The sequence below is a fragment of the Melanerpes formicivorus genome, unplaced genomic scaffold (assembly GCF_026170545.1).
Source record: "Melanerpes formicivorus ecotype bairdi unplaced genomic scaffold, bMelFor1.0.p_v2 SCAF_83, whole genome shotgun sequence".
In the NCBI taxonomy this organism is placed as follows: domain Eukaryota; kingdom Metazoa; phylum Chordata; class Aves; order Piciformes; family Picidae; genus Melanerpes; species Melanerpes formicivorus.
In genome coordinates, this window is record NW_027142435.1 from 809932 (window position 1) to 829804 (window position 19873).

The 19873-nt window shown below is 64.4% G+C and overlaps 2 protein-coding genes across 2 annotated transcripts; both read right to left on the minus strand.

The window, feature by feature from the left end:
* Nucleotides 1-75: 75 nt before the first annotated feature.
* On the minus strand, nt 76-11540 carry CERS1 (ceramide synthase 1). Its single transcript, XM_068164798.1, has 7 exons — nt 11223-11540; nt 4193-4352; nt 3600-3780; nt 2868-3029; nt 1986-2133; nt 1395-1540; nt 76-903 (listed from the first exon to the last, which is right to left on the minus strand). The coding sequence occupies exons 1-7, from the start codon at nt 11442-11444 to the stop codon at nt 861-863; spliced, it is 1062 nt and encodes a 353-aa protein (XP_068020899.1). The 5' UTR covers nt 11445-11540; the 3' UTR covers nt 76-860.
* A 3481-nt stretch (nt 11541-15021) lies between these two features.
* On the minus strand, nt 15022-19670 carry COPE (COPI coat complex subunit epsilon). The gene is made up of 10 exons (XM_068164776.1): nt 19501-19670; nt 19106-19168; nt 18684-18784; nt 18341-18493; nt 17886-17939; nt 17441-17522; nt 16944-17099; nt 16721-16789; nt 16009-16083; nt 15022-15512 (listed from the first exon to the last, which is right to left on the minus strand). Exons 1-10 carry the CDS (start codon nt 19624-19626, stop codon nt 15465-15467), a joined length of 927 nt encoding a protein of 308 aa, XP_068020877.1. The 5' UTR covers nt 19627-19670; the 3' UTR covers nt 15022-15464.
* Between the last annotated feature and the right edge of the window lie 203 nt (nt 19671-19873).

Consider the following 19873-nt stretch of genomic DNA (forward strand, 5'->3'; position numbering starts at 1 on the left):
GAGGACACAGAAACTGCGGGGTCCTGGCTCTAGGGTCAGGGATTCCCAGACCAGCCTCAGGACCCTGCAGGGCTCAGGGTGCTGCCTGGAAAACCAAGAGGAGCAGCAGGAACAGTTCTTGGCTTGAGCAGGTTGGGTGAGATCCAGAGACCCTTCAGCAGGGGCTCTCTGGCCTGGGGCTGGCTTGAGCAGCAGCTCTGGGACCTGCAGAGGCTTTTGCAGCAAATCAAACCTCCTGTGCCCACCCTGCAGGACAGGAGCTGCAACAGAGCTGCAGGGCTCCTGTGCTGTGGCTCCAGGCAGGAGGGCAGCTCCACAGTGGTGACCCCTCCTGAGGGGGGAGGCTCAGAGGTGCAGGACATCAGCTCCCCAGGCCCTGCTTGGCAGCCTGGGGCTCCTCTCTGGGGTGATGATGCCAACAGAGAAGACATTTCCCTCTCCAGTTTAATACTGGGTCTCAGAACCCTTCGGTGGATGCTGAGGAGGGGTCTGTGGGAGGGTCCAACAACGAAGAGAGGAGAATCAGCGAGGGGCTGAAGAGGGCCAAGGGATGCAGTGGCAAAACAAACATCAGGGGACCCAAGGCCAGCTCCAAATCCTGCCTGGCCCAGCAAAGCCACCACAGCCTCTCAGCTGCCCCAGCAGGGGCTGGCTGCAGGAAGCACAGCAGCAGCAGCTGGGGAGCCCCAGGAGGGGCCTGGCCCTGCCAGGGAGGTCTCTGCCCCAGCTCTGGGCAGGGGCTGAACGGGGGCAGGGGTGGAGTCCTCCTGGTGCCTGTGGCTCTCTGGGTTTGAGCACAGGACCCTGGGTCAGTCCCCAGATCCAGCCAGGCTGACCAGGCCACAGCAGCTCCACCTCCCTTATAGCCTCTTGTCCTTCACCAGTCCATTCTTCAGGTGCATCCTGCAGGGGAGAGCACAGCAGAGGTCAGCCCTGGGCTCTGCCTCCCTCCATTCCTTTCCCCAGGCACTGCTGAGCTCAGCCCTGGCTTGCCAAGCTCACTCAGCCTGTCCCCAGGCAGCTAGACCTGCTCTGGGGGGTCCAGAGCAGACTCTGTGCTCACCACGTGGAGATGCCTCAAGCAAGGACCCAACTCTGCATTTGCAGACACCCAAGGGAGATGATGGGGATGAGCAACCTCATCCAGCTGGGGTGGCCCTGCTGGCTGCAGGGGACCTCTGGAGGTGCCTTCTCTGACTGTGTGGTGAGCAGGGGAAGGCTTCAGAGGACAAAGATGGATGGACAGCACCAGCCCAGCCTGGGCATGGATGCACCAAGTCCTCCCTGCAGCAGTGCTTTGTACTCTGTGTCAAGGTCTCCTGCTCTTCTGCCTCCTGTCCCAGTGGCCCCAGGTCCCCAGATGCTGCCCAGGTGTGCCCCCCATGGCCACCTACCCTTCCTTCAGAGCAGAGGGCAGCTGCAGCTCAGCCTCTCTCTTCCTGGCCGTGGCTCTCCTGCTGTCCTCCACATCGTACTCGCGGACGTCAGTCACCTCCTGCATCTGCCCCAGCAGCACCTTGCCCACGAAGAGGACGATGTACTGCGGGCACACACAGCATCAGCCCTGGCTGCAGCCCTCCTGCCACCTTCCTCTGCTGTCCTTAACCCCCCAGCAGGTCCCTGGGGGGGGGGCACAGCCCTGGCATGTGGCTGATGCCCTGCAGCAGTGGGGGTGCCACTCCTGCAGCCTCCTTCCCCAGCCTATGCTGGGATCATCATCCCAGGATGAACCTGGTGCTGCCCTGCCCAGGCTGAGCTTCCCCAGCTCCACCCTTTGCAGCCTCTCCCCAGAGCATCCCCACCCACAGCCCCTCCCCAGGACACTGAATTCCAGCCCCGAGGAGCCCCCACAGGCACTTCCCTCCTCCCTTTCCAAGCCATGCCCCAAGCCCTGCAGAGCCTCCTCCACCCTGCAGCCCCCAGGACAGGCAGGCAGCAGAGGAGGGAGAAGCCACTGCGGGGGTCGCTGAGCCCCCCCTGCTCACCAGGAACCAGTAGATGTTCATCAGGGTGAGCACAAGCAGCAGGGCATTGAAGAAGAAGTAGAAGGGGATGTCAGGCACCAGCTGCAGGCTGCTGTAGCAGGTGGCATAGAGCACCTTGAGCGGGAACCAGTACAGACGGAACCAGAACCTGCCAGGCAGGGAGGGGTTAGTGGCCCCCAGGCACCCCAGGGCAGGCTGAGACCCAGCAGAGCTTCCCCCAGCACAACCTCCTGCCCCCTGCTTGGGCTGCAGGTCTGGCTGGAGAGGACTTCAGCCAGACCCTGTGAGGGGGCAGCTGCGAAGGGAGAGCAGAGCCCCCGGGGCAGAGGCTTGGGGCAGAGGCAGGTCCACGCTGCAGGTGGTCTCAGCTGGACAGAGGACAGGAGGGGGATGGAGCTGGGAGGTTCTCTCGCTCCTGTCCCTCCCCGGTTGATCACCAAAGCTCTTTGCTGCTCTCCTCCCCTCACAGAGGGCTCCTGGCCACCTCTGCTCCTCAGAGAGGAGACCGAGGGGCAGATGAGGACTGGCAGCCTGCAAGCTCCACATCTCTGCTCTCCACCTCTGATTTCTGTTCTCCTGCCTTGCCCCAGGAGGAGCAGCAAGGCTGGAAGCTGGGACAGCCCCACGCTGCCGTGTGCCAGAGTGCTGCTTGCAGCTGAAAGCAAAGGGAGAGGGAAGAGGGAAGCAGCTCCTCCTCCCCGGGGTCGTTTGTCATGCTGCAGGGAGACTTCACAGGCACTTCAGTGGTGACAGACAGCAAAGTGACTACAGAGGGATTCCAAGCCCAGCATGGGGCAGGCTCCCAGCGCCGGTTCCCAGGCACACGACCCCAGCCGGCTGCGCCGCGGGGCAGGGGGGAGGGGGCGGCCGGCAGCAGCTCACCAGCTGACGCTGAAGGTGAGGCAGCCCACGTTGGAGACGATGTCGTTGAGGCGGTGGTAGACTCCCCCCCGGTGCTTGAAGTAGACATTGAGCTTGGTGAACTCCAGCTGCACGTCGTTGACATCGTGCAGGAACAGCACCAGGATGCCCACGTTGTGGTACCTGGGGGGCAGAGCAGGGGGCAGGGGGTGAGGTGCTGAGCTGATCACAGACTGGGTTGGGTGGGAAGGGAACCTCTGAAGCTCCTCCAGTCCAGACCCCCTCAGCACTCAGCAGGGACATCCCCAACCACAGCAGGCTGCTCTGAGCCCCAGACAACCTGAGCTGGGCTGGTGCCAGGCATGGGGCAGCTCCAAGCTCTCTGGGCAGCCTGGGCCAGGCTCTCACCACCCTCTGCATCAAAAACTTGCTCCTTAGATCCACCCTGACCCTTCCCTGAATCCGGTTTGGATGTGAGCACCCAGCTCCACAGTGCATCAGGCTGGGAGCAGGCTGACCCCTGGGATAACCCAGACAGGCAGCCCTGGCACAGCTCAGCCTGGTGAGGAGCTGCAGGTGGCTCTGGCCCTGGGGCACAGCTCAGGGTTGCTGTGGGAGGCAGGGGACAACCCCCAGCGACCCTGCTGCAAGCCCAGGAGATGCAGGCAGAGGCTGCAGCTTTGGCTGTGAAGCTGCACAAGGCTGGCCCGGGTGGGGAGGGGGGGCAGTGCCCCGGGGGGGCAGGGGGCTCACCTGAAGGCATAGGAGGAGGCTATGAGGGTCAGGGTGACCACATGGTGCAGCAGCATCACCACCGAGTCCTTGCGCCACGTGTCCATGTAGGCTGTGGCGTAGATGGAGTGCCCATAGAAGCTGCACTGCAGCAGGTAGGCAATGCCAATGTCCCTGGGCACCTCCATGCCCTTCTTCCAGCCTGGGGGGGGACACAGAGAGAGCTGGGTGAGCCCAGGGCCACCGGCACAGAGCCTCCACCGGCCGCAGAGGGACAGCAGGGCAGGGGCTGCAAGACCTCTGGAGGCCTCTTCCAACCTAAAGCATTCTGAGGGTCCAAGGGCAGGGAGGGAGCAGCAGCCCCAGCACTGCCCCCAGCACCCCCACTGCTGCCCCCAGCACTGCCCCCAGCACCCCCACTGCTGCCCCCCACCCAGCAGCAGCTCCAGCACTGCCCCCAGCACCCCCACTGCTGCCCCCCCAGCAGCAGCCCCAGCACTGCCCCCAGCACCCCCACTGCCCCCCCCCAGTACCCCCAGCTGCCATTCCCTGGTCCAGCCCCCCCAGCCCCCAAGAGCCCCTTCCATGCCCCCTTCCCCCAGGCCTCACTGTACCGTAGAAGACAGAGGGGGGGTCGTGGAAGAAGGGGTAGTCGGTGAAGAAGAGCAGGTAGATGCCATAGGACCAGGACAGGCTGTAGAAAAGCAGCTTCCAGGCACTCTCAGGCATCTTGGCAGCATCTTTGGGCTGCAGGTTGCACCACTCCCCAAAGGGCTGCAGGGAGAGAGGAGAAACATCACAGAAGGGAGGAGCTGCTGGGGTGGGACAAGCCCTCAGAGACCACCCGGCCCCACACCAACCCAGCCCCACACCACCCCGGCCCCACACCACCCCGGCCCCAGGTGCCAAGGCCACACAGCGCTTCAACCCCTCCAGGGCTGGGGACTCCACCACCTCCCAGGGCAGCCTGTGCCCGTCCCTGACCACTCTGGCAGCACAGAAATCTTCCCTCGCGTCCAACCTAACCCTCCCCCGCCACAATTTGGGGCCATTTCCTCCCTATTAGGGAGCAGAGCCCAACCCCCATCCGGCTCCAGTCTCCTCCTCTCCAGGCCCTGGGGACCACAGCAGAGCTGCAGCACCAACAGCTCCCAGAGCAGCTGCTGCCAGCCTTCAGCCCATGAGCTGCAGCGGGAGCGATGCCCCCAGCCCCGCTGGAGCCCTCCCCCCGTGGCACCACCTCTGCTCCGCAGCAGCCCTGCCCCGGCCGCGGGGGAGCTCAGTGCTGGCCGCTGCTGCTGCGGGTCCAGGGGGAACCATCGCTGCCTGCAGCCCAGCTGACAGCCACAGACCCCCCCGGGGCCGGGAGCTCCCCGAGCCGGAGATGAAGCCCAAATGCCTGCAGGGTAACTGTAGCCTGCCCCCGGTCAGCATTTCTGCCGCCGCCGCTCGGCTCCGCGATGCTCAGAGGCTAAATTAAGGCTCCAGCTGTCCCCAGGCAGGGGCTGGGCTGGCTTTGGGCCCCCCCTCTGCATCACACTCCCAAAGGACTCCGCTCCAAGCATTGTCCCAGCCCTAAAAATGCTTTGTCCCAGGTTCTGAGGCTCCCAGCGCTGCTCAGCCCGGGGAGCAGCAGCCCCTGGGAGCAGCAGCCCCACGGAGCTCTGCCAGGCTGCCCCACGGAGCTCTGCCAGGCTGCCCCAGGCACATCCCCACGGAGAGCAGGAGCAGGCTGCTGCCAAGGCCTCCTCCAGCAGGAGCCAGAGGAGGAGAAAGGAGGAAGCTTGAAGGGTGAATGAATAATGCAGACACAGAAAGTCCTGAGCCCAGAAGGCAATGAATTATTTGTGCCACCAGAGAGGGGAGCCCAGAAGCAGCTCAGACGTGGGGGCAAGTTCACCAAGCTCCCAGCACAGAGCCCCTGCCCCTGCCTGGGGCTGAATCATCAGAGGAGGGTGGGAAGGGACCTCTGGAGCTCACCCAGCCCACCCCCCTGCTCCAGCAGGGCTCCCACAGCAGCTTGCCCAGGAGCACAGTGCCCAGGGGGGGTTGGGAGCCCTGCACACAAGGAGACTCCACAGCCTCTCTGGGCACCTGCCCCAGGCTGCACCCCAAGTGCTGCAGGAGCAGGAGGTGGCTCTGGAGCAGACACAGAGCAGGACTGGAGGGGAACCAGCAGCACACAGGGGGCTGGGAGGGCAAATGCACATCCCTGGGGCAGCCTCTCCAGAGCCTGGGGGCTCGCAGGGGGCAGCAGAAGGCGAGGAGCCGCTGGGAGCAGCAGGCAGGAGGCTGCCCTGCCCTGCCCTGCCCCGGGGGTGGGAGCCGTGCGGGCGGGGGAGGTCCTCCCAGCAGCGCTGCCGTTGCCATGGCAACCCCGCGGAGATGCCTGTTGCTAGGGTGACAGAGCAGCGCCGGCTGACAGCCCAGGGCTCTTGGCACGGCACGCAGCAGGGCTCTGCTGGAAGGGCACCCAGCTCTTCCTCCCCCCTCCTCCTCCTCCCCCCCAGCCCTTCCCAGGCAGCTGCTGATTCACTCACACAAAGGAGGGGTGGGAGGGAGGTGACTGTGCCCCCGCAGCCCTGCCCGGCCCGGGGGGGTGGGGGAGGAAGGAGCAGAGCAGGGCTGAGAGCAGCTGGGAGCTGGAAAGAGAAAGCCAATGGAAGCTGTGGCTGCCCACAGCCCCTGCTGCAGGGGCAGGAAAATGCTGCCAGCAAAAAGCAGGCCCAGGCCCAGGCCCTTCTCACAGCCTCCAGCACCAGAGGAGGGCAGGCAGAGCCCTGGCACCTGCAGCTGGGCAGAGCAGTGGCACCCAGCCCTCCCAGCAGGCTGGCAGCAATGGGGCATGAATGGAGGCTTGGCACAGAGCACTTCTGTGCCCCAGACCACCCCCATCGCCTCTGCCACCCCCCAGCCCAGGGAGGAGGCCAAGTCCCAGGCCCTGGCTGCTGGGCACCAGGAGGTTCCCAGAGGAGCACAAAGGAGTGGCTGGCACCGAGCGTCCTTGGCACAGGAACTGGCAGCTCTGCAGCAGCCTTTGCTCAGTGCTGAGGAGAATGCTGAGCAAGCAGAGCTCCAGCTCAGGCCCTGGCCAGCACCAGCAGCTCCTGGCCATGGGGGCACAGCACAGTGTGTGTCTGCTCAGGGCTAGGGCACAGCTTTCCCACCCCAAGGAACCACAGCCCCCCACATCCATCTGCTCCTGGACTAGCTGCCACCACCCCCTGCTCACCAGGGGTGGGCACAGAGCCTGCAAGAGGAAGGACCCAGGGAGGTGCCACTGTCCTCTGAGCCCAAAGAAATGACTCTCCTGAAGCACCTGGACCCAAGGGCTGGGGCTGCTGCCCCACTAGAACAGAAGAATGAATCAAGCATGGTCTGAGGAGCTCTGCTCTGCCCCAGCCCTGCCCTGGCCTCAGTTTCTCTGCCCACACAGCAGCCAAGGCACAGGGAAGAGGCTGCCCCAGGCTCTGGGCAGCCCTTGCCAGCTAAAGGTGCAGAAGAAGGCTCTGTGGCACCAAACCAAGACCCTGCTGGCTCCCTGCCTCAGGGCAACCCCAAGCACAGCCCCAGGCTGGGCAGAGAATCGACACAGTCCTGAGGAGGACAACTTGGGGGTGCCCCTAAGACAGAGAGGCAACAGGAGAGCTCCTCTGAAGCCAGGGCAGAGCTGCCCAGAGGGCACTGCAGGGGCCAAGGAGCCAACTGGCGCCCAGCTGCTGACACAGCAGCACAGGGAGGGCAGCCCCCACACAGGGACTGCAGCTTCACTCCCTGGGGGAAGAAAGGAACCATTGTTGTGGCCTCCTGGCCTGGAGCTGCCAGGGTTGGTGCTTCAAACAGTGGCCAGGGCAGGGTGGGAGGAGGGAACGGTGGTGTGGCAGAGCCCTCAGCACCCCTGGGCTCAGCCTCTGCCCTCTGCCTGCTGCAGAGGCTGTGGTGGGAGGCTGGTTTGGGGCTCAGTGAGAATCCCTCCCCTCAGGCCACCCAGCCAGTGCTGGGGCACAAAGGTTTGGACAGCAGTAAAGGTGCAGGAGAAGGACCTCTGCTGTCCCCAGCCCGAGCCCTGCTTCCCCCAGAGGCCACCACAGTGCCCTGCAGATTCTGACACCACAGGGCAAGGGAGCTGCCTGGGCCCCAAGCAGGGGAAGGCTGCAGGACAGAGCTGGTCCCTGGTGGCCATCACCAGACCCAGAGGCAGCTTTAGAGAGGACTTCATCTCCCCACAGCAGGCAAGGCTCAGGGTCCCTTGGGGCTGCAGCTGTCTGCCTGGGCTGAGCACAGCCACCCTGGGGCACCTTTGAGCATGACCCCAGACCTGCTCTGGGCTTTCTCCCTTCGAGTTCACTGCTCAGGACCTGCTCAGGAGGGGAGGCTGCCAGCCTGGGCTTGCTGAGCTCCAGGCACTTCCCCAGGCCTGGTCCTGTTCCAAGGCTGCTGCTGGGCTCAGCTGCCCTCCAGGAGGTTTCACTAATGCAGGGATGCTCAGGTTGCTGCTTTTTAATCAAACTCCTCAGGGCCTGGCTGCAGCTGCTCTCCAGGCAGGGGACACACCAAGGACAGTGGCTTTCAGAGCCTGCTGGAGCTCAGGCACTAACTGCAGCAGGACCACAGCCACAGATGCACTCAGCAGGCTCCCAGGGGTGGGAGCTCCTGCGTGGAACCAGCTTGGTCCTCACTCCTGAAGGGGGCTGATGGGAGAACCACATCTAACAGCCAGCACCCTCCTGGCTGTGGGACCAGCTGGCAGCCCAACGCTTCCAGACCTCCACCTGACCACCAGGCACAACCTTTGCTGCCTCCTCAGAACAGCTGTGAGACCTTTTGTGACAGAGGTGGTGCTGCTGTGGTCCCAGAGGAGTCTGAGCAGCCCCTGGCTCCTCTGCTCCCCATGCCAGGGATGGAACTGGGGCCCTGCAGGGTGCACAGGAGGAGTGCACAGAGCACTTCATACCCCCAGCTTCAAGTCCCCTGTGGTGAGAGTCACTTCCTCCTCAGAGGCAGAGAGGCACAATCCCAGCACCCAGATTTGTTGCTGACAAACAGCAGGCAGGGAGGGAGGCAGCATCCAGAGGATGCTGAGCAGGGTCCTCTGTATCCCCAAGAGTGGTCCAGTTCTGGCAGGGAGCATGGAGGTGATGCTCTTGGGGTCTGTGTTGGGAAGGCCTGGGCATGGGAGAAGCTTCCTCCCCAGGCCAGCCAGGTCCCTGCCCTGCCCTCCCCTCCCCAGGCCAGCCAGGTCCCTGCCCTGCCCTCCCCTCCCCAGGCCAGCCAGGTCCCTGCCCTGCCCTCCCCTCCCCAGGCCAGCCAGGTCCCTGCCCTCCCCTTCCCTCCCCTCCCCAGGCCAGCCAGGTCCCTGCCCTCCCCTTCCCTCCCCTCCCCAGGCCAGCCAGGTCCCTGCCCTCCCCTCCCCAGGCCAGCCAGGTCCCTGCCCTGCCCTCCCCTCCCCAGGCCAGCCAGGTCCCTGCCCTGCCCTCCCCTCCCCAGGCCAGCCAGGTCCCTGCCCTGCCCTCCCCTCCCCAGGCCAGCCAGGTCCCTGCCCCCCCCGAAGCTCTCCAGTGCTGCCTGTGCCGCTGCCATGCAATGCAAACTGATTCCCTAAGCGCTGCCTGGGGGTCTGGAGCCACCATCTCCCTCCCTCCCCACAGCAGCTCCGGCAGAGCAGAGCTCAGCTCCTGCTTCCCTTCAGTCGCAGGCAGGGAGCTGTCCCTCCCTGCTCTCTCCTTGCAGCTGGTGGGAAGCTGATGCTATCGCAGCTTCACTCAGCATCTCCTCACTACAACTCATGCAGATGGAGCCACAAGAACCAGCCCCAGCCCCCCTCCCCCTCCTGCCGTTACAAGCCTGACCCATTTCTCCCAGGGACACCTTGGCACTGCTGCTGAGCAGCTCCCAGGGCACCAAAAGGCCTCCACAGCACAAGGAGCTTCCCCCCCAGGCTCTGCAAAGCTGAGCCTTGCAGGAGGGGAAAGGGAAGCACAAAGCAAATGACCTCCAGCTGGTGGCCACAGCCCCAGGGGTGGCCACAGCCCTGTGTGACCCACAGCCCCAGGGGTGACCCCCAGCCAGCACTGCCCCTCAGCAGGTCCCCAGGGGCTCAGGGCCAGCACATCCTCCCCCTCCACACCACCTCAGCAGCTTCCAGCAGCTCCTGAGGACTGGAACCTTGCACAAGGTCAGGACCCACCTGGCACAACTGGGCAAGCAAAGACAGCAAAAGGAGAGCCAGGCTCAGCAGCAGACAGGGAGAGAGAGGACAGCAGTGACTCCTGAGAGCCATATTATGGGATGCAAGGCAGCTGTCCCCAGCACAGGCTGCCCAGGGAGGTGGTGGAGTCTCCAGCTCTGGAGTCATTCCCAACCTGCCTGGGCACCATTCTGTGCAGCCTGCTGTGGGTACCCCTGCCCTGGGCAGAGGGCTTGGACTTGATGACCTCCAGAGGTCCTTTCCAGCCCCTACCATTCTGAGGCAGAGTCAGCCCAGCACCACCATGGCCACTAAACCACAGCCTCAGGGGCCATGGCCTCAGGCTTCTCGAACCCCCTAGGCATGGGGACTCCACCACCTCCCTGGGCAGCCTCTGCCAGCCCCTGAACACTCTTGCAGCAAAGAAATTTGTCCTCATCTCCAGCCTCAGCCTCCCTGCTGCAGGCTGAGGCCGTTTCCTCCCTTCCCAGAGGGGCTGCACACACTCTGTGCCACCACACTCCTGAGCAGGGGGGGAAAGGTCACCTCCGTGTCCCCAGCAGCAGCCCCAGACCTCTGCTGCTTCTGCCTTGCAGCTCCTGCCAGGGCCAGCTCGGGGCTCTGCATCCCTCTAGGAGAGCAGGGGGGAGAAATCTCCCGAGCTGGGACTGAGCCATCGGGAGGAGGGGGAGGCCTCTCTCCATGGCAAACGCTCCTCACAGCCAGAAAGCGGACAGGGACCCCCTGCGCAGCCGGGCCCTGGCGATCCGCTGCGTCAGCCGGGAGGGGGGCAGCGGCCGGCGGAGGCGGTGGGAGACTGCCGGGGTCGGATGCTCGCAGCCCTGCACACCCCCCCACCCCCCCGTGCTCCGGAGAAGGTCAAAGCCCAGCACCGCAGTACAGCAGCCGCCCCCACGCCACCCCCTCCGCCACCGCACCGTGGTGGGGGCTGGGGGAAGAAGGGAAGGACATTTTACATGCAAGCCACGGGTGACACGCAGAGATGGGGACCGCTCCCTCCCCCCGGGCAAGGAAAACCCCGAACCCAGCCGCCGCCGGGATGCAGCTGCGGGAACATGGCGGGGAAGCGCTCCCGGTCCTGCGGGAGGCAGCAGCCCCAGGGCAAGGAGCGGCAGACGGCCCCGGGGGAAGGGGAACGAGGGCTGCCGTGCAGCGGGGCCTGGGACGCGATCGCGGGTGGGGGAGAGAAGCCTAATGGTCCCCGGGGTGCACCCCGGGTGGGGAGAGGACCCCAACGATCCCCAGGATGCCGGAGAGAAGCCCTCCCGCGCAATAGGCTGCCGGGGATGCAGTCCCGGCTGGGAGCGAGACCCTCTCCCGTGTAACGGACCCCCGGCAGGCAGCCCCGGAGGGAGGTCATGGAGCCTTCCCGAGCCCATCCCGCAGTCCCGGCACCCCCAGCGCCCCCCAGCCTCTCCCCGGCGGTCCGGACTGACCCGAAAGAGCCTGCGGGCAGCGGCTTGGCGCAGCAGGGTCCAGCCGAGGGCGCAGAGCCCGCAGAGCAGCACCTCCGCCCAGCCCAGGTGAGCGTTCTCGGCCCAGGTCCTGCTCGCCAGCTCCCAGCCGCAGTCCCGGCAGCCCCGCACCGCCGCCGCCACGCTGCCGTAGCCCTGCCGGAGCAGCTGCCCGTAGCCGGGCATGGGCTCGGGAGGCGGCATGGCTCCCGCCGAGCCGCTCACCGCTGCCCGCCCATGGCCCGGCTCGGCTCCGCGCAGGCTCCGCACGGGGCGGGCGGGCGGCAGACTCCCCCCGCCCCAGCTCCGCCGCTGCCGTTACCGGGCCCTAAGTGCCGCCCCCGGCCCGGCCCCCTCGAGCTCTGCCTGCTCCCGGAGCCGCTCCCCCCCGCGGCACTGGGCCGGGGCAGCCTGCCCGCGGCGGCCGCTCGTTACGGGGCCGTTAATCAGCGCGGAGCGGAGGCTCATTAGGCGCCCGTTAACGAGCGCGGGCAGGCGCCGGGCGGTTGGATCGCAGCTTGGAACCACCGAACCGTGCAGGCTGGAGAAGCCCTTTCAGAGCATCCAGCCCGGCCGGCGTCCGACTCTGCCAGGGCTGGGGCTGAACCCTGGCCCTCAGCAGCACAGCTCTGGGGCTCTGAACCCCCTCCAGGGGTGGGGATTCAGCCACCCCCCTGGGCAGCCTGGGCCAGGCTGTGAGAACCCTTCCAGCAAGGAAATTTCTTCTAACATCCAACCTTGTGCTGTCCCTGGGCACCACCGAGCAGAGCCTGGCCCCAGCCTCCTGCCCCCCACAGCTCCTTCAGCCCTTGCTGAGCATTGCTCAGCTCCCCTCTGGGGCTGCTCTGCTCCAGGCTCTCAGCCCTTGCTGCTCACAGAGAGGCTCCAGGAGGTTCTAGGCAGTGAGGTTTGCTCCCAGCCTCCTTTTCCTCCACCAAACCCCCACACCACAACTGCTCTCTCAGACCAAGGGCTGTGACAATAGCTGGAGCCCCTCCAGCTGCAAGAGCCCAAAGACAAATACTAATATTTCAGATGACAGCTGGTGATGCAAGAGTGGAAAAGTGCTGAGCCTGCCAAGGGGCAGCCTTTGGGTGGCCATGGGGGCTGGGAGGCACTCACAGAGCCTTGGCAACGTTGTCCAACCACGCAGAGCTCCTGCAGCTCTCCATGTGCACAGCACAAGGCCAAACATCCACCCAGGAACGTTTGCAGAGAGAGTTCTCTCCAGACCTTCCCTTCTTACCTCCTCAGCAGAAGCCTCCCAGCTGCAGAAGCTCTCTCCCTGCCTTACAAGGTGACCAGGTGTCTCCACTTCCCCACCAAGGCTCAAGCCCAGCACCTGTGGAGGTTCAGAAGGCTCTGGGACGATGAGATCCACCTGAAACACCCTGCCCAAGGGGCAGCCCTGTGCTGAAGGGCCTCCTGCAGCAGGCAGGCAGTGGGCACCGAGCCACACAGCAGAGATCTTGTGCTGTGCATGTTCAGAACTCAGATCAGACCTACAGCCCCTCACAGACCACCAGACACTGGGGAAAGCCCAAGATGAAGATGAAGATTCTCCTAAAGCTCCAACATTTGCAGTGCCTGCTGGTGAGGCACAGCAGCAGCCCCAGGAGCAGCACGGGGGGGGCTGGTGTCAGCCACGGAGGAGTACATGGAGCTGGGCTGTGTCCTAATGCACCAGAGCTAAGGGCTGGGTGGCAGCTGTGGGAGATGGAGAACAACCATCCTCATCCTCATGGGCACTCAGGGAGCTGTGACTCCACAGGGAGAGAAACTGGCAAACTGTAAACAATGTTCATCTCATTTGAAGCTCCTCTGCCTGCAGCTCCTCTGCCTGGGAGCTCCTCTGCCTGCAGCTCCTCTGCCTGGGAGCTCCTCTGCCTGCAGCTCCTCTGCCTGGGAGCTCCTCTGCCTGGGAGCTCCTCTGCCTGGGAGCTCTTCTGCCTGCAGCTCCTCTGCCTGGGAGCTCTTCTGCCTGCAGCTCCTCTGCCTGGGAGCTCCTCTGCCTGCAGCTCCTCTGCCTGGGAGCTCCTCTGCCTGCAGCTCCTCTGCCTGGGAGCTCTTCTGCCTGCAGCTCCTCTGCCTGCAGCTCCTCTGCCGGGAGCTCCTCTGCCTGGGAGCTCCTCTGCCTGGGCGCTCCTCTGCCTGGGAGCTCTTCTGCCTGCAGCTCCGCTGCCTGCAGCAACTCTGCCTGCAGCTCCTCTGCCTGGGAGCTCTTCTGCCTGCAGCTCCTCTGCCTGGGAGCTCCTCTGCCTGCAGCTCCTCTGCCTGGGAGCTCCTCTGCCTGCAGCTCCTCTGCCTGGGAGCTCTTCTGCCTGCAGCTCCTCTGCCTGCAGCTCCTCTGCCGGGAGCTCCTCTGCCTGGGAGCTCCTCTGCCTGGGAGCTCCTCTGCCTGGGAGCTCTTCTGCCTGCAGCTCCGCTGCCTGCAGCAACTCTGCCTGCAGCTCCTCTGCCTGCAGCTCCTCTGCCTGCAGCTTCTCTGCCTGCAGCTCCTCTGCCTGCAGCTCCTCTGCCTGCAGCTCCTCTGCCTGCAGCTTCTCTGCCTGGGAGCTCCTCTGCCTGCAGCTCCTCTGCCTGGGAGCTCCTCTGCCTGCAGCTCCTCTGCCTGCAGCTCCTCTGCCTGCAGCTCCTCTGCCCGGGAGCTCCGGGGAACCTCTCGAACCGGCCTGGGGCAGCGGTCAGAACACACGACCTGGCTGCTCCGAGGTCCCCCCAAGAGGCAAAGCACAACCTGCTTGCTCCTGGAGCCTGCTCTCCTTCCCCCGTTCCCAGGCCGCCGGCCCTGGCCCCTGCTCTGCCACTTGCTTTCATTGTTTACATTTTTAAGTCAATTTATCATGGGCCATCGAGTGGGGAATGGCTGCCCCCGCACACAAGCCCCTTTCACGTCTCCCTCAGACAGCTCCACAAAGGCCACATTCATTTGCAGCCCAGGCCATGAATAACCCTCGCTGCAAATCGCCGCTCGCTAACCGGGACGGGGAGGGGACAATGAAGCCTTTCAGAGCCGTGGCGGCGAGGTGGGCACAAAGGAAACACCGCTGAGACATTCGGGGCGCAGCAGGAACCCTCTGCCCCCCACACACGACCCGGAGGAGAGTTCCAAAGAGATTAGAGCTCAGGAGCCGAGGGCTCCCCTCGGCCATCTGCTGCCTCCCTGCTGCAGCACTTGCTCCAGGAGGGCTGAAAAGCCCCAGGGGAGCCTGAGGCAGGCTCGGGGAGTGCAGGGAGACTGCTTGGTGCCAGTCACAGAGTGCCAGCTTGGAAGGGACTCCAGAAACCATCTGGGACAACCTTCCCAGGTGGTGGTGCAGCTGAAAGGAGCTGGCCCAGCACCCTGCCCCGTGGAGGGGCCTCCACTGCTTCCCTTGGGAGATGGTTCCAGTGTCCAGCTGTGCTCCTGGGCAAGCATTTCCTTCTGGAGTCCCACCAGAAACTTGTCCCCATCCCCCCTTGGCTTCACCAGGGGGGCTCTGCCCCAGGCCCCACAGCCCCCTCCCCTCTGCCCCCCAGCCCCCTCCCCTCTGCCCCCCAGCTCCAACCCCTCTGCCCCCCAGCCCCCTCCCCTCTGCCCCCCAGCCCCCTCCCCTCTGCCCCCCAGCTCCAACCCCTCTGCCCCCCAGCCCCCTCCCCTCTGCTCCAGACAGCTCAGGTTCAACCCCAGCAGCCTCGGGGAGGGACCAGTGCGTGCCCCCAGGTGCTGCAGGATGCACCTTCCTGGCTCCAGGGCCTGAGCAGCTGCCACTGCCCCAGGTTGAGATTAAGGCTGAGCCTCTTACAGTGGGATTAGTTTATTTGTGTCACCCCTGCAGCCGAGGCTCTCTCCCAGGGGCTGCTGAAGCCACAGCCAGAGGCAGGCTGAAGGCAGATCCAGGACTCAGGGTTTCAGCCACGTCCTCTGTGCAGGTGCCTAAAATGAAGCTTCCTGCTCTTCCCCCAGGCACAGCCTCAGCACAAGGCTCAGCTCCAGGCTGGGAGGAGCTGAATTCCAGGATTTAAGGGGCACAGGGCTATGGAAAAGGCTTTATTAGGGAAGTTCAATCTGCAGTGGAGCCACAGCCCAGGGCTGCGGGGTGCTGCAGCACAAGGCCCTGCCACGCTGCCTGAAGCCAGGGGAGGCTGCAGGCAGCACTTCCTGGTGCTCCCACAGAGGCTTTGCAGACGAAGCTCAGCTCCCAGGGCAGCAGAGAGCAGCTCCACAGCCTCCTGCCCCTCTGCTCAGGCGCTGGGGGCATACTGCAGGGCCAGGCGGTCAAAGTCGTTCTCCTGCAGAGCAAAACCAAGCAGGAAAGGAGCCCATGGGGCTGGGTGGGCTCCCAGGGCTCTTCCAACCCAAAGCATTCCAGGAATCCATGAAAGGATCCTGAACCCCACTGAGAATTCAGTGACAGCTGCCCTGGGGGAGCAGAGCACTGCCACAGCTGCCCAGGGCAAGCTCCCTGCTGTCAGCTCCCTGCTTCAGCTTGGTGCCTTTCCCCTTCACTGCCAGCCCTGCCCTTCCTCCCCTCCCCAAACTCCTCCTCCCCCAGGGGGGTTTCCTTCCTTTAAGCAGTGTCTGACAGCAACAAACTCCTGAAGCAGCACTTCAGAGCTCTTCTGCCAGGGAGAATCTTTCATTTCTGGCTCCTGCCCCCCAACTCCACTCAGGAGGGCTGGAAAGAGGGAGACCATGGAGCTGCCCCCTCAGGACTGGGGAGGAATCCACTCAGACACTGGTTGGAGGCAGGAGAAGCTGAGCTGGAGGGGAGGAGGTGCTGAGTACCTTTGTCTGATACTCCTTGATGAAGGGATGGCTTCTGTGAGCATCCCTCAGCTGGGACAGGTAGCGATTGGTGACCTGAGGGGGGCAGAGAGCAGCATTTCAGTGTCCAGGGGAGGTGAGGAGCAGCCAAGAGTCTGAATGATCACAGTGCAGTGTGGAGCTTCCCCCTCAGCCAAGGCCTCAGTGCCCTGGATGCCAGCAGCCCCAGCTCAGACCACTGGGACCTGTGCATGCTCTGCACTGCAGCCAGACCTTGGGGAGCTGGCTCGAGAGAACCACCAGGGAGAGCTGAGCCCAGGAGCCCAGAGATGTCCTCCTCTGCCCACTCCCCCTGCCAGGCACCAGCCCCTGCCAGGCACCAGCCCCTTGCCAGGCACCTGCCAGGCACCAGCCAGGCACCAGCCCCTGCCAGGCACCTGCCAGGCACCAGCCCCTGCCAGGCACCAGCCCCTTGCCAGGCACCAGCCCCTTGCCAAACCCCTGCCAGGCACCAGCCCCTGCCAGGCACCAGCCCCTTGCCAAACCCCTGCCAGGCACCAGCCCCTGCCAGGCACCAGCCCCTTGCCAACCCACCTGTGCTCTGCCCAGGAGAGCTCCCCAGCACTGTTCTGCTCCCCAGGAGGACACCCAAAGCCCAGCTGGGGACACACAGCCTGCCCCAGCAGCAGGCTTGGCAGCTTCTGCTGCCCCAGGACAGCAAACCCAAGCTCACCTCTGGTGCTTTGCCCAAGTGCTGGGACAGAACAATGAAGTTGATGAGGGTCTCAGGGTGGCCACTGTCCTGCAGGCAAGAGAATCCCCTTGTGGAGCTGGCACCTCCCCTGTGCAGCCACCAGCCCAGCTCTGCCAGGGCAGCTCCTGCCCGAGCCTGCAGCTCCCTGGACCACCCCCAGTGGGGGTTGTGAAACCCAGGCCCTCGCTGCCCTGCTCAGTACCTTGTCCAGGGCCTCCTGCAGCACTCCCTCTGCATCATCCCACTTGCCCTGGGCCATGTAGCAGGCTGCTTGGCCGTTGAGCAGGAGGAGGGTGGGGGAGCACTTGTCTGCCATCTCCTGGAAGATGTAGTAAGCATCCTGGAGCTTCTCACCACCCTGCCAGGGGAGATGAACAGCCACAGGTTCACTGCTAAGGAGCAGGCACCAGGTCAAGATCTGGGATCACACAGCAGAGGGCTGAGGAGGTGTGGGAAGCACTGGGGCCAGCTGCTGGCACCTCCTGCAGCACAGCAGAGTCAGAGCCCAGGCAAAAGAAGCATTAAGCAGCATTTCCCTGAGCAAAAGCTGCAGGAAGAACAAACCCAACCCCTCCACCAGGGACCCTTCAGCTCTCTGATGTGACAGAGGCAGAGGTTTGTCACTGAACACTTGGACTCTTGATCTTCAGCACATTGCAGCTCCAGGAAGGTTCCACCTGCAGCAGCTTCCCCACTCACCATGGCCAGGTTCACCCAGGCAGTGGCCAGCTGAGTCAGGGTTGCATCCTCATCCTGCTCCTGCATCTTCTTCAGTTCCTTGCTGCAGAAGCAGAAGCCACTCAGCAGCTGGAGACAAAAGGCTGCAGCTTTCCCTCTCAGCTCTTGCTCTGCTGAGGCACAGCAGCCTCTGCAAGCTGCTCACCACAACCCCTGAAGGGCTGACTGACAGCAGCTGGGAAAAGCCTCCTGGGTTTACTTCCCTGTGGGGAGGCAGAAAGCCAGGGGCTAGGGACCCACATTCTGCAGAGGTAAACCCTGAGGTCCAGCTCTTCCTTTAGCTCCAGCAGCTCCATGATCTCCAGCCCCAGCCCCACACACAGCTGCTCAGATGCCTCCCCTGGGGATGAGCACTGCCCCCTCTCCAGGCCCACCCCACCAGAGCAGCAAAGGGACACAAACCTACCGAGCCAGGTCCAGCCTGTCCAGCTTCAGCAGGATCTGGATCATCATGGCTGTGCTGCAGGGGACAAAAGCAAAGAGATTCCCACAGCTGCAGGCCCTGCCCTCGGCCTGGGAGCCTGCTGCCCAGCAGAGAGGTGCTGCCAGTGCCCAGGCACAGGCTGCCTGCCGTGGGGAAGCAACAGAGCAGGAGCTGGCAGAGAGGAGCTCACTCTGAGCTCCACCTGCTCCCTGCTGGATGGACACAAAGCTCAGCTCAGCAGTGCTGGGCTGGGAGGATCAATAACTCAGGATCCTAAGTGCCACAGGGGAGCAATAGGACGTTGCAGGAAGAGCTCCAAATCACTTACTGCCTCGAAGGCCAGCCCCTAAGGAGCTCTCAGTGCTTTCAAGGCTTTCAGAGCTCAGCTGAGGCAGCTGGCTGTGGGCAGGAGCAAGGCCTGGCCGAGCTGCACTCACCACTCCAGGCTCTCCCCCTGGTGCAGCGTCCGCAGCGCCGCGTCGGGGTTCTGGTCGTGGAAGTAGATGGAAGCAGCCATCAGCAGGAAGGTTGTGTTGGCCACATCCACACTCTTGGCCATCTTCTTGTCCAGATCAGCCACAATTGCATCCCTGGGGAGAGCCAGGGGAGATTTTGGGTGTGCTTTGCTGTTAAGCAAGGTAAAGAGGTCCTGCTGGGCTCTGTGCTTCGAGAGCTGCTCTGAGCCCGCAGCAGCTGAGGACGGAGAGCAGAGGCTGGCAGGAAGCTGCACCAGGAAAGCTCTCAGGCAGGGCTGGAGCTCCAATTCATCATCTGACTTACCTCTGATTCTCATTTGAAAGGTATTCTGCAAACATCCTCACTGCCTGGAGCTCAGGGCTAGCATTGGCCTTAATTTCATCCAGGACAACTCCATATTTCCTCTGTCGAGGGCAAGAGAGGGAGGCCTGCAGCTGAGGGATGCTGCAGAGGCAGGAGGTGACTGCCTGTGCCCCAAACCTCAGCCCCAGCAAGCCCCAGGAGTGACAGATTTCTGCTTCCTGCCTCACAGTCTGCTCCACAAACATTTCAGAGACGACAAAAGGCCTCTCAAAGAGGTCTGCCCAGGAGCCCCTGCCCCCGCAGCCAGGAATGATTCACTGCCTGCCCGGCTCTGGTCACAGGGCTCAGACTCGCAGCCTCCTTGGCTCCACCCCCACGGCCCGCGGCTGCTGCTGCTGCTGCTGCAGCGTTTGCGACCTCACCTGGGCGATGTAGGCTCGGAACAAGAAGACATCTCTCTCCACTTCCTTCTCGGGGGTGGACAGCTGAAAGCGCAGCAGGAGACAAGGCTCTCTCTCAGGGAGCTGTACGGCCATACCTCAAGCCCCCAGCAACACAACTCCACACAGAGCCTCCCCCAGAGAAACGACTCCGTCCTCCCGCTACGCTCCCGGGCGCCACGGGAGCCCTCCCTGCACCTCAGCTCTGCTCGAGCAGGGAGCTGCCAGCACCGGCAACAGAGCAGCTCGGGGAGCCCCATGTTCGCTCCTTGAGACGCCGCGGGGCGCGAAGGGGAGGCGGCTCGCTGGGAGAGGCACCGACCCGCGGGCCGGAGGTCAGCCGGTGCCGTCGCGCCCCGTTCCCGCCCCGCCCCTACCTTGACGCGCTGCGCCTCGTTGATGGCGGCCTGATAGGCGCCGATGTAGAAGTTGTTCTTCACATCGAAGAGCTCGTCGGCGTCGCCGCCCTGCCCGGCGGAGCCCGCAGCCGCCCCGGACGCCATCGCCCCGCCTCAGACACGTCTCCGGAAGCCGCTGAGCCCCGGCGGCCGCCGGGAGCCGCGGTCTCTGCGGAGCCCTCCCGCGCCAGCCAATAGGAGTGCGGGCAGCTGGAGACGTCACAGCAGAGCCGGAAGTGGCTTTGGCGCGAGGCAGGCTGGGAAGGCGTCAGCCAATGAGGGGCGGCGCGCTCCGTGACGTCAGGGCGGGCCCCGTGCCGCGGGCCGGAAGTGCCGGGCGGGCGCCGGAAGT

Excerpts from the sequence above, each read along its gene's own strand:
- COPE (XM_068164776.1), bottom strand. The coding sequence starts at position 19,626 with ATGGCGTCCGGGGCGGCTGCGGGCTCCGCCGGGCAGGGCGGCGACGCC. Across the intron at positions 18,785-19,105 it reads TCCGAGCCTACATCGCCCAG|AGGAAATATGGAGTTGTCCT; the intron begins GTGAGGTCGCAA and ends TGCCCTCGACAG. Across the intron at positions 16,084-16,720 it reads ACTTGGGCAAAGCACCAGAG|GTCACCAATCGCTACCTGTC; the intron begins GTGAGCTTGGGT and ends TGCCCCCCTCAG.
- CERS1 (XM_068164798.1), bottom strand. The coding sequence starts at position 11,444 with ATGCCGCCTCCCGAGCCCATGCCCGGCTACGGGCAGCTGCTCCGGCAG. Across the intron at positions 1,541-1,985 it reads TGAACATCTACTGGTTCCTG|TACATCGTCCTCTTCGTGGG; the intron begins GTGAGCAGGGGG and ends GTGTGCCCGCAG. Across the intron at positions 904-1,394 it reads CCCTCTGCTCTGAAGGAAGG|GATGCACCTGAAGAATGGAC; the intron begins GTAGGTGGCCAT and ends TCTCCCCTGCAG.